This window comes from Sparus aurata, chromosome 13 (assembly GCF_900880675.1).
Source record: "Sparus aurata chromosome 13, fSpaAur1.1, whole genome shotgun sequence".
In the NCBI taxonomy this organism is placed as follows: Eukaryota; Metazoa; Chordata; class Actinopteri; order Spariformes; family Sparidae; genus Sparus; species Sparus aurata.
Genome location: NC_044199.1, coordinates 29786083 through 29801109, shown reverse-complemented (window position 1 = coordinate 29801109; position 15027 = coordinate 29786083). Strand labels below are relative to the sequence as shown.

General features: G+C 42.7%; 1 protein-coding gene across 2 annotated transcripts; it reads left to right on the top strand.

Annotated features, from left to right (window-relative positions):
• The first annotated feature begins 414 nt into the window (after positions 1–414).
• On the top strand, positions 415–14391 carry pitx1 (paired-like homeodomain 1). 2 transcript variants are annotated; one of them, XM_030437078.1, is made up of 5 exons: positions 425–574; positions 1427–1481; positions 6561–6710; positions 8002–8204; positions 12966–14391. In XM_030437078.1, exons 2-5 carry the CDS (start codon positions 1436–1438, stop codon positions 13512–13514), a joined length of 948 nt encoding a protein of 315 aa, XP_030292938.1. In that variant the 5' UTR covers positions 425–574; positions 1427–1435; the 3' UTR covers positions 13515–14391. The 2 variants fall into 2 exon arrangements, with proteins under 2 accessions (XP_030292939.1, XP_030292938.1); XM_030437079.1 differs by lacking the exon at positions 6561–6710 and having other exon boundaries at positions 415–574.
• Positions 14392–15027: the final 636 nt, after the last annotated feature.

Genomic DNA, 15027 nt, shown 5'->3' with positions numbered 1-15027 from the left:
AGGTTTTCCACACAGAGAGGGAAATATGGACGAGATATTATTATATAACACAGTATTATTATTATTATTATTATTATTATTATTATTATTATTATTATTATTACCTTTATATTTATTTTATTCTTGATATTATTATTATTATTATTATTATTATATCATCATCATCATCATCATCATTGTTATTATGGTTGTTATTCTTATTATAGTTACAGACTTTAGGATGAGGGTGAAGATGAGGCTGACAATAAACTCGAGTATTAAAAGCTGTGAATATGAAGATGAGGCTGAAGGTGCGGGGAGGATGACAACAGACATGGGGGGGAGAGAGAGACGGTGGCGGGGGGGGGGTTGCGGTGCAGTGACGTCACCTCGAGGCGTGCTGCAGAGCGCTGTGTGAAGAAAACCAAGGCAGCGCCGCGGAGACGCGACCAAAGCGCTGATTACCGCGGACGCAGCGTTTACGCGCAGCCGACGGCGTAAAGTGGATTTACTGAACACCTGCATGGAGGAAAACTGAGGGCTTTATTCCTTTTTTTTGTTCTCTCTGTCGTCTGCCTCTGCTGGGAGCTAACTGGTGAGTCAAACAGCTTCTCTCCTTTTCTCGTCAGGAGTTTTCGGTCAGAAGGTTGGCCGCCGTCCCGCTCTCTCTCTCTCTCTCTCTCTTTTGCCTCCGATGTTTGCAAAAAAAAATAAAAATAAATATGAATCACAAACGTGTCCGTTTTGAGAATGACGGAGGCGGAGGGAATTTAAAAGTGAGTGATTCCTGCGTGTGTCGTCGTGTGTTAGTTTCGGGGTCAGAGAGGATGCAGTGACCGCGCAGAGGCCGCGTGTGGATGGAGCTTTTTACGCACAGCACCGGTTTCTGGAGAGCCTGCAGAAAAAGTAGTCGGCGTTGGCATCACTGTCAGGCGGATGTCAAACCGATAACCTGCCGTGATCTCTGCAGAACATTCCAGATAAACTCTGCGCTGATCTCTGGGGTCTCATGAAGCACATGCGGAGGGACTGAAGGGAGCCGGGCGAAGATTTACTGAGGACAGAGACAGCAAAGGGATTCCTTTAGATAAGAGCGGCTGTGTGTGTGTGTGTGTGTGTGTGTGTGTGTGTGTGTGTGTGTGTGTGTGTGATGTTGGGTTAGGGTTGTTGTTGTTGAGGGTCCAAATCATAAAGATCTGTGAGGAACATTAGTGAAGTACATTTCTTTATTTTTTGTTTTGGCTGCATCGCTTTTGTAATTATTGTTTATGTTTTCATTTTTTCTGGAAAAGTGTTTCCTGAGCTCCCAGTGGTGTAGCAACGTTGTGTGAAATGATTATTATGATTCAGCTTCATGGAGTTTATCAGAGATGACGATTGTGACACACGCGCAGGAAAACTGTCCTCTGATGCAGCTTTTCTTCTTCTTCTTCTGTGTTTTTTTCAGGCAACTGGAATGGAACTGAATCTGTCGAAGAATGGGATTTCTTGTGGGGAGCCAGGTATGACTCGTTCTCTGCACTGTGTCATATTTACATACACATGATGTGATGCTACATACAGAACCAGAAGCTGTCATTTTAAAGGGTTCGTTCTTCGCAACCTGTCCATTTGGCGAAACATCAGAAACGTGAGCGCTGTGCGTGTTACGAACATCTGCCTCCTCTGCTTTATGGACGCAACATGTCTCCAGATGAATTAATGCGCACGGCACAGACACGTTGATACGCGGATATATCAGCTAATGAGACGCAAATGCGAGCTCGCGGGGAAATTAAAATGAAAAGCAGAACGAAGAGTCGTCGAGTTTTTACTTCCACATAGTTTGTCTTTGTTTTATGTCGTGTGGTCGTTCTGACGATAATCGTTTCCTGGTGGCTCGTTTTGCGATTTTAAAAAACAAAACAGAAAAGTGGAAAAACAAGACATAAAAATTATATTTAGATGGGGGGGGGGCAGAAGTTTGTGTTTTTTCTTCTCACGACGCGACCGAGAAAGAAGTTTTTCTGCAAATCTGGATTTAATCACAGAGCAGAGAATCAAAGATGGAGCGTAAAGTTTGGGAAATGTTCGAGTTCTGGGTACATTCATATTTAAATCTGATTTTCCCTCCAGGAGGTAAACATTTATGATATTAAAACGGCTTCAGCTTAAAGGTCAGGTGCTCAACAGGACGACACACACTGGACACATAATTATTATGTGTCTATTGTTTAGACGAATAAACAACAGATGAAGAGCTTTTAGGGGACAGTGAGCGTTTTTAATAGGAGCTTGGATGTGTGTGATTCACGACTGCGAACAAACTCCTTTAGCTGGGCGATAAATGACATTTTTTCAGGACTAATTTCAGCTCAACTCAAGTTATCAACCTTTTTATTTTCCCTTAAAGCCTCAGTAAACGGCTGCTGGGCTGAGTAAGCACTCAGGGGGATGTATGAATGCGCAGATGTCCAACTAGGAATGATTCAATCACATAAAGTCCTAAAAAAATACAGCATTTATGGCGTGTTTTTTTTTTATGTTTTCCTTGTGATAAGAGGTCGTTGTTTTATTTACACCTGCACCCCGTCTGTCGGCTAGTTTGTTGGTCGTCAGGCTCCAGGTCAAACAGGCCCTGGACCATCACCAAGGAAATAATCAGCTCTGTCCTTCTCCGGTTACGCTCCGTGTCCGGTTACATCTCCGCTGCTGTCCTGCCTTTGAGTCCTCTCGCCCGCTTTAATTTTCTATATGCTTTGTTTTGTTGGCTCGACTCGGTGTGTGTGTGTGTGTGTGTGTGTGTGTGTGTGTGTGTGTGTGTGTGTGTGTGTGTGCGTGCGTGCGTGTGCTTTTTTTTTTTTTTTCTCTCCTCCTCAACCAAACCAAGACTGTGTTTTCACGTGTGTTTTTAGTGTGTAATTAACGGGAGTTCGCAGAGTTTATTTTCACTTCTTGGAGGAAGAAAAAAGAAAGAAAAGAAAAGAAAAAAATATGAGTGTTTGCGTTGCCACTGGCCTTTAACCTGTCCTGCCGGATGGAAAGGCTTTTTAAGTCATCCATCACACGCAAGTGCCCTCCAGAGCAGAGGAGGAGGAGAAGGGCGCAGGCAGGGATGAGGGCTGAGGAGGCTGGGTATTTAGATTAGCCCCATCTATCAGCCTGTAATATCTGCTGGACGACAGAGAGGACGGTGGAAACACAGCGACTCCTCCGTGGAAAATCTCCATGTGCTGTAAATCCTTTAATATTCCAACGGGGATTTAAAGGGTCAGTGGGTTTATTCTCATGTTGTACTTGCAGCCATATGATGTGGAGAAAATGGCTTTTTTTTTCAGGACATTACTGCTCGTAACAACGCCTCATAATGACCCACCGAGAGACACGGACACGCAATGTACCCACCAACCTACAACCCTGCATAGTAAACACCACCTGCTGACACAATGAGGTGACCAGGTAGCTCGGGTCACTTCCGCACAAGCCATCATGGTTGCTGCTGAATTTGTGTGTTGCCTGCGCAAAAAAAAAAAAAAAATAGCGCTCCAAAACCATTTTTACGCACTTGGCTGCAGCTCAGAACGCGCGTAAAGCAGGCAGAGGATGGGGTTTTTTTTTTTCAGTAACACACAACAGGCCACAGTTCTGCTATAACAATTTAAAAATGTGACTCCAGATTCCTCACAGGCCTTTCTGTGAGCCGCACTCAGAGGCTGAACAAATCTAGACGGAGAAAGCAAAGTGATTGTTGAGAGCTTGAACAATTGTCCTCTGAAAGGGCCTTCGGGGGGGAGTTTTCCGGTCGGACGGGGATCTCATGTCAGAAGTCACTGTCACACAATGGCTTCGAAATGCTCGAGACTGGCGCCGGTGACAGTCCGAGTCCCAGACGGTGAGGCCTGAGCCGGTGCGCTTTTTTTTTTTTTTTTTTTACCTGACACATGTAGGCGACACAGCGAGGCGGCGGGTCAGATGGTCTCATGTTGCAGAGGAGAGACTTAAAGGAGCACTTTGTAGGTTTGGAGAAGAAATTCAAGCTCAGAGTTTTCATATTTGCAATATTGATGAGGAAAATAGAAACATGTATTTTTTTCTATAACTGAATAAAGGAGCTGTTCTCAGAGGAAAAATAGGGTCCTGAACACCGTTTGAAGCTAGGATGGTGGCAGGGTCCGCCACATATAAATAAAAATAAACACAATGAAGCTGTGTTGTCCTTTAACGTCAGTTTGTTTGCTCAGTTTATTCACTCATGGAAACAAAGAGAGAATCGCTGAAGGTCTTTCTCTCCTGATTAGAATGTCTTCCCCCAAAACTACAGACTGCTCCTTTAAAGAGGCTGCTCGGCCCTCCAGTCACTCAGAGATGACTTTGCTCGTGATTCGAGAGAAAAGAGTGTGTGACTCCTGCGCAAAAAAACAAAAAACAAAAAACCGCAATGTTAAGATTCTACTGCAGGAGAACATGACATTCTGCGGGAGGTCTACACATGCGCAATCACGCTAAAAAAGAGAGTTTGGCGCACACAGAGGTGAATTACGCGCACATACTCTACCCCCCAAGACGTTGAAATGCCCGAAAAACCAAAACCCAAACTAAATGACATAACCCTTATTGGTCTGAAATAACAAATCCACCCACGACTTCCCAGGATGCACCAGGTAAATCTCAAAGTATTCCACCAAAGCCTCACCTGGCGCCATCCTGACCTCAGACTGATTCACACGGAGAAGTTTGGCCTCCGTGTTTCGTGACCACCAGCTGCCGCTGAGGAAGTTTGTAAAGCAACATCTTTATTCTACTGCAGCTGCTGCACAACTCAAGTTTGTTTTTTGTTTTTTTTGTTTTTTTAATGCATGTTTCACTCCAGTGCAAAACACACTGAGATCAGATCATGTGGACGGAGCTTCGTGCTTCTCCACACAGGTACACCACTGAATGTGTGTGCGTGACCTGGAAACATAAGATCTGAATTCGCAAATTCACGTATATCTCCTTCCCAATTATCCAGATCACACTAAAGGGCCTGATTGTGTTAGAATTATTTCAGGCTCCAGAGTTGTAAAAAAAAAAACAACAACACATATAATGCGTAAAGCCGAGAACGCGCCTGTCACTGCGGCCTCCACCGGCGGCTGTTTGTGCGTCAGAGCCAAACAATTATATTACCGTACCATCTCTCGCACCTGGATATGAGGTGAAAGATGCACACATTTAGAAAAAGTTGTTTTATAATTGGAGTTTGATCATTAACGTTGTGTCAGATGAATATTGGATAATCAATTGAAAAGGTGTAGTTTGTGAGAGAAGTTGATTTTTGAGTCCCACTGATAACTCCGTGTTTTGTTGGTCGCGATCACGGCGGCCAAACTTCATCTGAGGTCAGGATGGCGCCGGGTGAGGCCTTTGCGGAATACCTTGAGATTTACCTGGTGCATCCTGGGAAGTTGTGGGTGGATTTGTTATTGCGGACCTCCGTCAGTTTTTAACGAGTTGAGAAAAAAAGAAAAGATCAACTTTTCTAACCGCACGTTTTAAAGCAGCCTGCTCGGTTCCTGCAGTCCAGCTGACAGAGCTCCGATGTGCTTGACTTTCATTAGTCCTGATTGTTTATTTGTGGTGAAACAATGATCTGATAGAGCGACACTGTGTCATCCACACACACAGTAACCGTCATATCATCACACCGAGGAAACAGTAACTGGGCAGGCCCGCGTTAGATGGCAAATGTTTGATCAGCTCAGTACATATCCGAGATATACATTGTGTGGAGAGCGTGTGTGTGTGTGTGTGTGTGTGTGTGTGCGTGTGTGTGTGTGTGTGTATAAGCGCACCCAGCTGGACACATTTCAAACATGCCTGCACGAATAAAAGGCCCATTTTACTCTCATTGAGCAGGCGCTGCCCTGCGCGCTCCCGAGACTTGAAGAAAGAAAAAAAAAAGAAAAGAAAGAAAGAAACTGAACGCTGCAAAAAAAAAACGTCAACGTCCAGTCTGATGCCGACACACAAGTCCATCAGAATAGCAGAGAATAATAATACGGTTTAAATACACTTGGTTATTTTTCACTCCACCGTTCATTGACATTTTCGGAGCGTCTGGTGAATTAATGGCGGCTTTTCTCACTTCTTTTATCTTGACGTCAGATAAATAACTTGTTCGGGTGGGTATCTTTTTTCTTTTCTTTTTTTTTTTCTTGCAGCGGGCAGGCACAGTGGGTGGGACTCGCTCGTTTTAGGGAGGTTTAACGCAACAAATGGGTGTGTCTCCTGTGTGGGTTGGAGAGCCGGAGCTCACTCTCGGTCACAGCGGCCAGAAGCGTTTCCCTGCAGCGGAGAGAAAGGAGAGCGCACTGGGCTGTCACTGCTGTAGCGGAGGGAAAGGGCGCTGAGTGATTATTTCCTTTTCTCCCTTTTTTTTTTTTCCTGCGTGGAAGAACAAAACTCTGGTTGGAAATTCTCCCTGTGTGCTTCATCCTCTCATGTCGTGGTGTGTGTCTGGCAGCGGGTGGATTTTTGGCTGTTGAGGGGGAAGCTTTTACGCACTCCCACCAGGATTCACCCCAACGTTTCCTCTCTTGTACGCATCCTTCTCTTCAAAGGTGGGATGAATTTGGACAGAATCGCAGAGGCAGTGAGAGCCCCGCCGGCCCGCGACGTGGCCCCCGCGTTTCATTTACCGAGAACTTCGAACAGCAGTCGAGAAACTTTAGAGAACTCAAGCAGCGAGTCTTCAGACACAGAGTTGGCAGGTACACCGTCAGAGTGCTTTTAAGCAACTCGATTCCTTCTTCTAACAGTGTGTTTTTACGCTAGGACGGGCTGTCGCAGAGGCATCCCGGCGGTTAAACGCTGCGGGAAAAGAGACAGTATTTTTGGTTGAATTCATGTCCCAGTGTTTGCTTTTTTTCTCACTGCAATGGCGATGTATTTCCGTGTGTGACAGGGCAACATGCACGTGGATAAAATACACAAAACTCATGTGCTTTAAATGTTAGTTTAGCGTCTTTTTTGCCTGCTATACAGTTTAATGCGCAGGAATAAGAGGGGGGATAGTGCAGTTTTGGTGCTGTTACACCCCATTTCTTGTTTATTGCGCTGGCCGAACCAAACACTTGGCAGGATCCCGAGGTCTGTCAGGGAAAAATGTGCAGAACAGCCTGGCCTGCTGTCAGTAGATGCATTAAAACAAACTATAAATACTGGGCCCGTCCTCCAATCTAAACTAAAAGCCAGAAGGTCTGTATTAACAATTCTCAGAGAAGCTTTTTGTTCTTCAGCCGCATTTTCTAAAAAAAAAAAAAAAAAAAAGAAGAAGAAAAAAAGAAAATCCAAAGCTGTCTCTTCTCTTTCTCAGTCCACATGAGGAAGTAATAGCAGAACGAGAGAATGACAATTGTTTCTCGTTTCCTTTGTTAAAAATATTTATTACGCTTAAATTAAAAAAAAAAAAAAAAAAAAAAATGTTGTTGCTGTAAGTCTGAAGTTGCCTTTTTTTCCCCCACTACTGGCAAACATTCAAGAGACAAATCCCTTTTCGTGATTAACCTTTGCACGTGTTGACCCTTCAGTTTAATGAGGCAATCTTGTTGGGACACGAATACAAGATAGCGGTGGAGAGATAAGAGCGGTCAGACCTCGTCGTAAAGAAAGTGTAATATTGATCTATAAGTGTAAAAAGAGGCGCATGCCTGAAGGAGTCGATGCAGAACTCACAGGCATGTTTGTAAATGTTTGGCTGTAATCTGTCACTTCTCGTCCGAGGCTTATTTTTTTTACAGACATCTTTGTGTATAATTTATTTACAGCTTTGACTTTGCTTATTTCACGAGGACGGTTCGTTTTTATTATAGCTGACCGAAAGTTTTAGGGGGATTTTGTTTTGCACGTTGTTGCACATACTTTCAGCCTGAATCGTTTGACATTTAAGATGCAAATTCTCATATTCTTCAATGCAGAAAAAATATCCTTTATCTGCATGCTGTTCAAAGCAAACGCGAGCTGTAACGCACAGTAATTTACCCTCCGATTTGTGATACACAGAAAAGGAGAGGAGCGCCGAACACCGGAGCGATGACGGCAACGCGGACGATCCCAAGAAGAAGAAGCAGCGGCGGCAGCGGACTCACTTCACCAGCCAGCAGCTGCAGGAGCTGGAAGCCACTTTCCAAAGGAACCGCTACCCGGACATGAGCACCAGGGAGGAAATCGCTGTGTGGACCAACCTGACCGAGGCCAGAGTTCGGGTAAGAGTCCATCGGGCGGGCCGCCGGCCGTGCGTAATGTGTGCGTAATGTGTGCGTCAAGACGATCTGACAATTAAATGTGAATATTATTGGGTAAATGAAATACCCTAAAAGTGGACAAAATGAATAATGGAATATCAACTTAAATATGCCCACAATAAATAAGAATATTGACAGAAAATTACGCAATTTTAACACAAAAATAAAACTACAAACGATCCTGAATTCTGCTTTAATTTCAGAGTCACGCTGTGTTTGAGCGGTGCGCTGAAATAAAATGAGAACTTCATGTCACCACAAACATTTTAATGCAAAGTCACCGACGTTTTGCCTGAGCCAATCTGTTTTAATATAGAAATAAGAAACAGTAAAAGAAAAATCCTTCACTGAGGATGTCAACACAGAGTCGAAAGGTTCGTACGGGAGGAAAGAGTGAGAACACAAACCTTTAGCGTCACTCACTTAAGTGACTTTAAACAACTCGGCCAGTAAAATGTTATAAATGTGTGAAATAATTCAGAGACACTCCGCTGACAGAAATCACTGGGAGGTTTTAAAAACTGTAGCGTTAAGAGATATTCAGTTGCACTCATGCCTGACTGTAAACTGCGGCGCATCCAAAAACTAAGTCTTCCATGTCTGAAACGCGTGCGCGCATTTGTGACACACGCGGGACTAAAAACACGTCCCTGTTCAAAAAGTTCATGTTGAAAGTTTAGCAGAACTGAAAGCTGCCTTTAACTATTTGGATGTGTTGGGAATGACATCCTTTGTAAGGGTGTATCCGCGCTGCTAATGGAGCCAATGGGGGATTTGTCTTTTGATGACATCACCACCAGTCTGGACCCTCATTTGTCCCCGTGGAGGAGACGCTTCATGCAGCCAGATCCACCTTGGAGCTGTGCAAGGAGCAGGAACCGCGCGTGATTCTATTCATTTAACAACATGAGGGGGAATCATATTTGAACTGTATTTTGTTCAACCAACTTTAAGCTTCGTAAAGGACGCGAATACTTCAATTCTAATAATAGTGCCCATTCAAAGAAAAAAAAAAGGAAGAATAAATAGCTGACACACTGAGTTAAGACTGAAAATAAGGTGTTTTTACACACAGGTATTTGTGCAGGCTGCTCCTTTCTCTGGGAAAAAAAAGCGAGAAATGTGCGTAAAACACAAAACAATTGCATTTGGTTTTCATTTGGAGCAACTGGCGCCTGGCAGCCCGTCCCTGTAAAAGTCCACCATCTCAAATTGCATGAAAAAAAAAAATGCACAGAGCTATTTAAAGTGAAGGGAAACACGTAAAAAATTCTCAGAACAAGTTCAGAGTGCTGGATTTTTTTATTTATTTTTTTCTGGAGCCAAGGAGTCAGATTTTCAAACAGCGCAGCCTTTTATTTTGTCGGAATTAAAAATAAGAACAGCGTGAATACTTCTGTTCCAGCATCGGAGCGTTTAATTAAATGTTTTGACATTTTAAAGTGTTTGGACTTGACCTTCTGAGGTCACAAGTGTTCAATCGCGCTTGACAGAGAATGAGATTGAGTGATATTTGTGGGCCTGGTTGTTTTACCTTCAGCTTTAATGAGGGTTTGGTGCGTGTTAACATGAGGTGTGTGTGTGTGTGTGTGTGTGTGTGTGTGTGTGTGTGTGTGTGTGTGTGTGTGTGTGTGTGTGTGTGTGTGTGTGTGTATTCTTTTTCGCTGCAGCCGCACACGAGCCGAGGCGCTGCTGTGACGAACGCAGCCGGTGTGTTTCCTCCGCGGCTCTCTGTCACATCGCTCACGTCTTTGTGGACAATTTGTCCGCAGCACCCTGCTCTCTGCGCGGCTATAAATAGCCCCCGCGGGCCCCGTCCGATGAAGCCACTTGTAAACTGTTTCTACTATGAATTAAAAATGGACTCGCAGAGTGGCGGCGGACGGATATTTTGTCAGGTTTCGATCAGGCGTGAGGATCTCCAGAGGCCGCGCTCTGCTGAGTCATCTGCACTCCTCCCGCCGCGCGTGTTTGATTCATGCTTGGTTGTATTTCAGGAAGTGTGACACACACACACACACACACACACACACAGGCGCTAAATTGAGCCGCATTCAACCCAGAATTAGGTTTAATTTATTCGCTAAACATGAAGGAATAATAATTACATTAAGTATATATATTTGGTTTATACATATTTCAAACTCGAGCTAAAGTCTGTTTTGTTTCAATGATGTCACTCAAACTATGTTTTTTTTTTAAAAAACAACAAAAGTCACGTGATTCCTGGATATTTTCAATAGGGTCAGAATTTTCAAAATAAAAGTGTTTTTATATGAATATTTAATAAAAAAAAAAAACTGTAGCGACTATTGTGGACAACAATATGTCATGTAATTATGTAATATCAGGGCTCATTTAACGCTTCAATAGACGCAACTGGAAATGAATGAATAAAAAGCCCGTTATAAACATGCGCAAACAAACAGCAGCAGTCTGGATTTAAGAGTCTGCGTTTCACATTCCGCTGCTGTGTTCACTTTTTATGATTGAAGAGCAGTTTTACTGGATGAATTTGGAGTTTAAGTGATCAGAGTACCACGTTGCAGACCTGCAGCAGCTGCTTGTTAGTTTAAGTTTGCGTTGCAGTAGGATTTTATTAGGAAAAGACGATCACGACTTGGCGCAGCTTGATGTTTCCAGACAACAAAAAACACACACACACACACACATGCATCGGGGGACGAAAAGGTGATTTACAAAAAGGAACAAGCGGATTTTTGTGATTATAAATGCGTAAATGAACGGAGGCGAGCTGAAGAGTCAAACGAGCCCTTTGTGTGTGTGTGTGTGTGTGTGTGTGTGTGTGTGTGTGTGTGTGTGTGTGTGTGTGTGTGTGTTTCACTCAAATGATCAGAAATGAAAGTGCAGGCTGGGCCCTGTTTACAGACCGCTGTAAACAAAACCGAAGACATCCGAGAACATTAAGCAGATGTTGTATCAAAGAAGCGTCAGTCGGTGTGGGACTGCAATCTTCACATGTTGGATTTCGTTGCCGGGCTTTTAAGAGTAAATGAGGAAATTACACAAGATCGAAGATAAAAGGCTCCAGAGATCATTCATTTAGATTTTTTTGGTTTTTAAGTTTGTGGACTGAACCAAGCAGCAGCACGGAGGAGGAAGTTTGACAAGCATAACGCTCAACCAAATATTGTTCTGCCACTACAAACTATCATTCATTAGATTTTAGGTTGAAGCAGATCAGAATGTTTAAACTGCCTGTGTTCGTGATCGTGCCACTTTTTCTGATCGTCCTTTTTCTTCAGGTGAAACACACCAACAACACAGCATGTAACAAAATACACATTTGAAGGACGCGCGAATCTAAACTTCAGTAATAATTGCGAATGATAATACATCAGACTCTTTGTTGATTTGTGTGCCAGCTCCGGCACGATGATGTCTCAGTGTTAATTATATCAATGTGTGTGTGTGTGTGTGTTGATCATTCGGCTTCTGTGACTGTATGGGAAGTTTCGAGTCAAAGTAAATCAAATCCCACAAAAAAAAATAACTAATGAAAGAGTAAATTCCCGCACTCACCACTTCTGTATTTATAGACATATTTTATTAAAATATTTTACTCATATATTTGTCCCTACCACTTTCTGATGAGCATAATTATTTAAAATATGCTACAAAAATCGCTTGCAGCAAGAATTTTAACTCATAAATGAAATGCATATCTTAAATATACATTACATAAAATCACGTTTTAATTTTCTTCTTCTTCTCCTTCTTTTACTCAGAGTCTTCTGTCCCAAACGCTTTGGTCTTTTTAGTGACTAAAACCTTTTTATTTATTTTTTTAAAATATAAATCTAGAAATGCAGAGATGAAGAGTGTGATAAGGAATTTCCTATTTTTCACTGTTTGGGATTTTTTTTTTATGTAAAGTCAGCCTCTTTGTGGCAGCAGTGATGTCCTTTAGTAGAATATTAGAACATGATGATTTTAATGAAGAGGCAGGTCTGTTGTTTAGGAGTAGCACTGTGATTTTGGATTATAAAACATAGAATTGTTTTTTAAATCAGGACCATTAAGAGAATTCACATTTTTTACTGTTTCATGTGATTCTGCTGATCAACACGTGTTCATGTATCTGGTGCACATAAATGTTTTTTTTGTATTCATTTGAATCTCCAGGATAAAGTGTATCTGATCGATATTATTATAACAATAATTTGTAACAATTTGAGAACATTTTGCACTGCAGCAGAGGGCAAACTTGAACACAAACACTAAAGGACAAAACAGTTACATCAACTAGAGATGAAGGAGAGAAATTCCCCAGACTCCCTTATAAAATCGCTCAATTTTGTGAGTTGTTGGTTTAAGAGACACTGTATGGACTTTATGAAACGCTTTCTCTGAGAAATTCTTAATTATTCCGAAATTATTGTAAATTCGGTTTATGTTGTAGCCTCGTTTTAGGGGGTGCTGCCGCCCTACAGCACCTCTAGTTCCTGTACCAACTACAGTCAACAGCAGCACGGAGATAAATTCCCCAGACTCCCCTTGTAAAATCGCTCAATTGTGTGAGTTGTTGACTTAGGAGACGCTTTCTAAACTTTATGAAACGCTTTATTTGACAAATTCTTAATCACTTGGGCCTTCTTGTAAATTCGGCGTACATCGTAGTCTCGTTTTACGGGGTGCTGCCGCCCCCCTCAGCACCTCTAGTTCCCGCACCCATGCCAACTAACCGTGTGTATCCTCCAGGTGTGGTTCAAAAACCGCCGGGCCAAGTGGAGGAAGCGGGAGCGGAACCAGCAGATGGACCTGTGCAAGAACAGCTACCTGCCGCAGTTCAGCGGCCTCATGCAGCCCTACGACGACATGTACCCGGCGTACACCTACAACAACTGGACCAACAAGGGCCTCACCCCGGCGCCGCTGACCACCAAGAACTTCACCTTCTTCAACTCGATGAGCCCCCTCACCTCGCAGTCCATGTTCTCGGCGCCCAACTCCATCTCCTCCATGACCATGGCCTCCGGGATGGGCCACTCGGCCGTGCCGGGCATGCCCACCCCGGGTCTCAACAACATCAGCAACCTGAACGGGATCGGCACATCTGGGATCAACTCGGCCATGTCGTCGTCCGCGTGTCCGTACGGGCCTCCCGGCTCTCCGTACAGCGTTTACCGGGACACTTGCAACTCCAGCCTGGCCACCCTCAGACTCAAATCCAAGCAGCACCCGACCTTTGGATACAGCGGGCTGCAGAGCCCCGGCTCGAGCCTGAACGCGTGTCAGTACAACAGCTGATTTTTACAGCTGCGTCTTACAAATATAAATACATACACATATATGTTTATGTATATATATATGTGTGTGTGTGTGATAAACGGACACGTTCTGAGAGCTTAGAGGCTACCTGCGGATGGGGAAAAAAAAAGAAATCAAAGACAACTAAACTGGATTAGTTGCGGTCATTTTTCAAAAAAGAGAAAAAAATGGATTATGCGGGTTAAATGTGTTTACCAATGAACTTGCACAGCAATCGAAATGTCCAGGGTTTTTGTTTTTTTTTGTAATGATGAAGACGTGTTACATTGCTGCATTGTACATATATAAATGTAAATATATACAGGCCTAACATATAAAACAGACGGTGGGATTTGCTTTTCTTTTTCTGTGTGTGTGTTCGTGCGCTCGCTTTGCTTTTTTGAAGACTCTCGATGGAAAACCAGGATTTTTGCGACGTTGAAAAAAGAAAAAAAAGAAAGTGTCGAGCATATTCCAGACTCAACAAGAAGAAAAGAAAGAAAAAAAAAGAAGAAATCTGGCTTTTATTGTACATATTTTATACTGCTTCTGTGTGCTCTCTATTTACAGTCTATGCAGGAAACCACCAGTCTGACTCCAGTGACTTTACTTTAAAATGTTTTTGTTCTTTTTTTTTTTTTTTTCTAATTTTTTTCTTGTTTGGAAACCGATTTGAAAAAAAAAAAAATCCCGCATGTTTAACTTGAGTGCAACGTGTTTTGTACGATAATGTAAGACTTTGCAGAAGTTCATTAGCCTAACTGTATACAACCAAAAAAAAGAAAAAAGAAAAAAAGGGTGATTCAGAGTCACCCATGTGTTTATGGTAACATGTTTGTTTGAATAAAACTCCAGGAAAAAGAGAGGTTTATTTCAAGGATGTTTTCAGAGGAGTCCTTTTGTTTAGCGGAGTGATTTGTTTTCAGAGGAGCCACAATAAACACATTGGCAGCACATCGGCGGCGTATTGATCCGCTCAGTTTAAGAAGGGGGATTATCGGAGGTATATGAAGATTTCGGGAGGATTAATGGGACTAGCCGGCATTTATCTGGGCTTTAAAACATTACATTTTATTTAGTCTTTTCTGTTAATTTTGAAGCATTTATACCGCGCATCTAAAATACCCTTTTCTCTGTGAGAAGAAATTAATCCAAAATGAGTTTAGTGAAAACTTCCAGACCTCACTATATTAAAAAGGATCAGTATGAAAAGCCTGACCTAATATTCTGTGGGTATTGTTATTTGGCGGGTGTAATAATAATAATAATAATAATGATAATAATGATAATGATAATAATAATAATAATAATGGCCATGTTTCACCTCTCAGTGCAGAAAATAGTCCCACATGCGCCTCATCGCACCGGATTCTCGGAGGCGGAGTTTTTGGCGTGCGCGCTCACCTTCCTGAGCCCACCTGCTGCCTCACATTATCATATCCCAATCATCTATTCTTAAACTGATTTAAGGATTTATAATCGATCTTACGAGTCGTTTGTTTTGAGCTGCAGG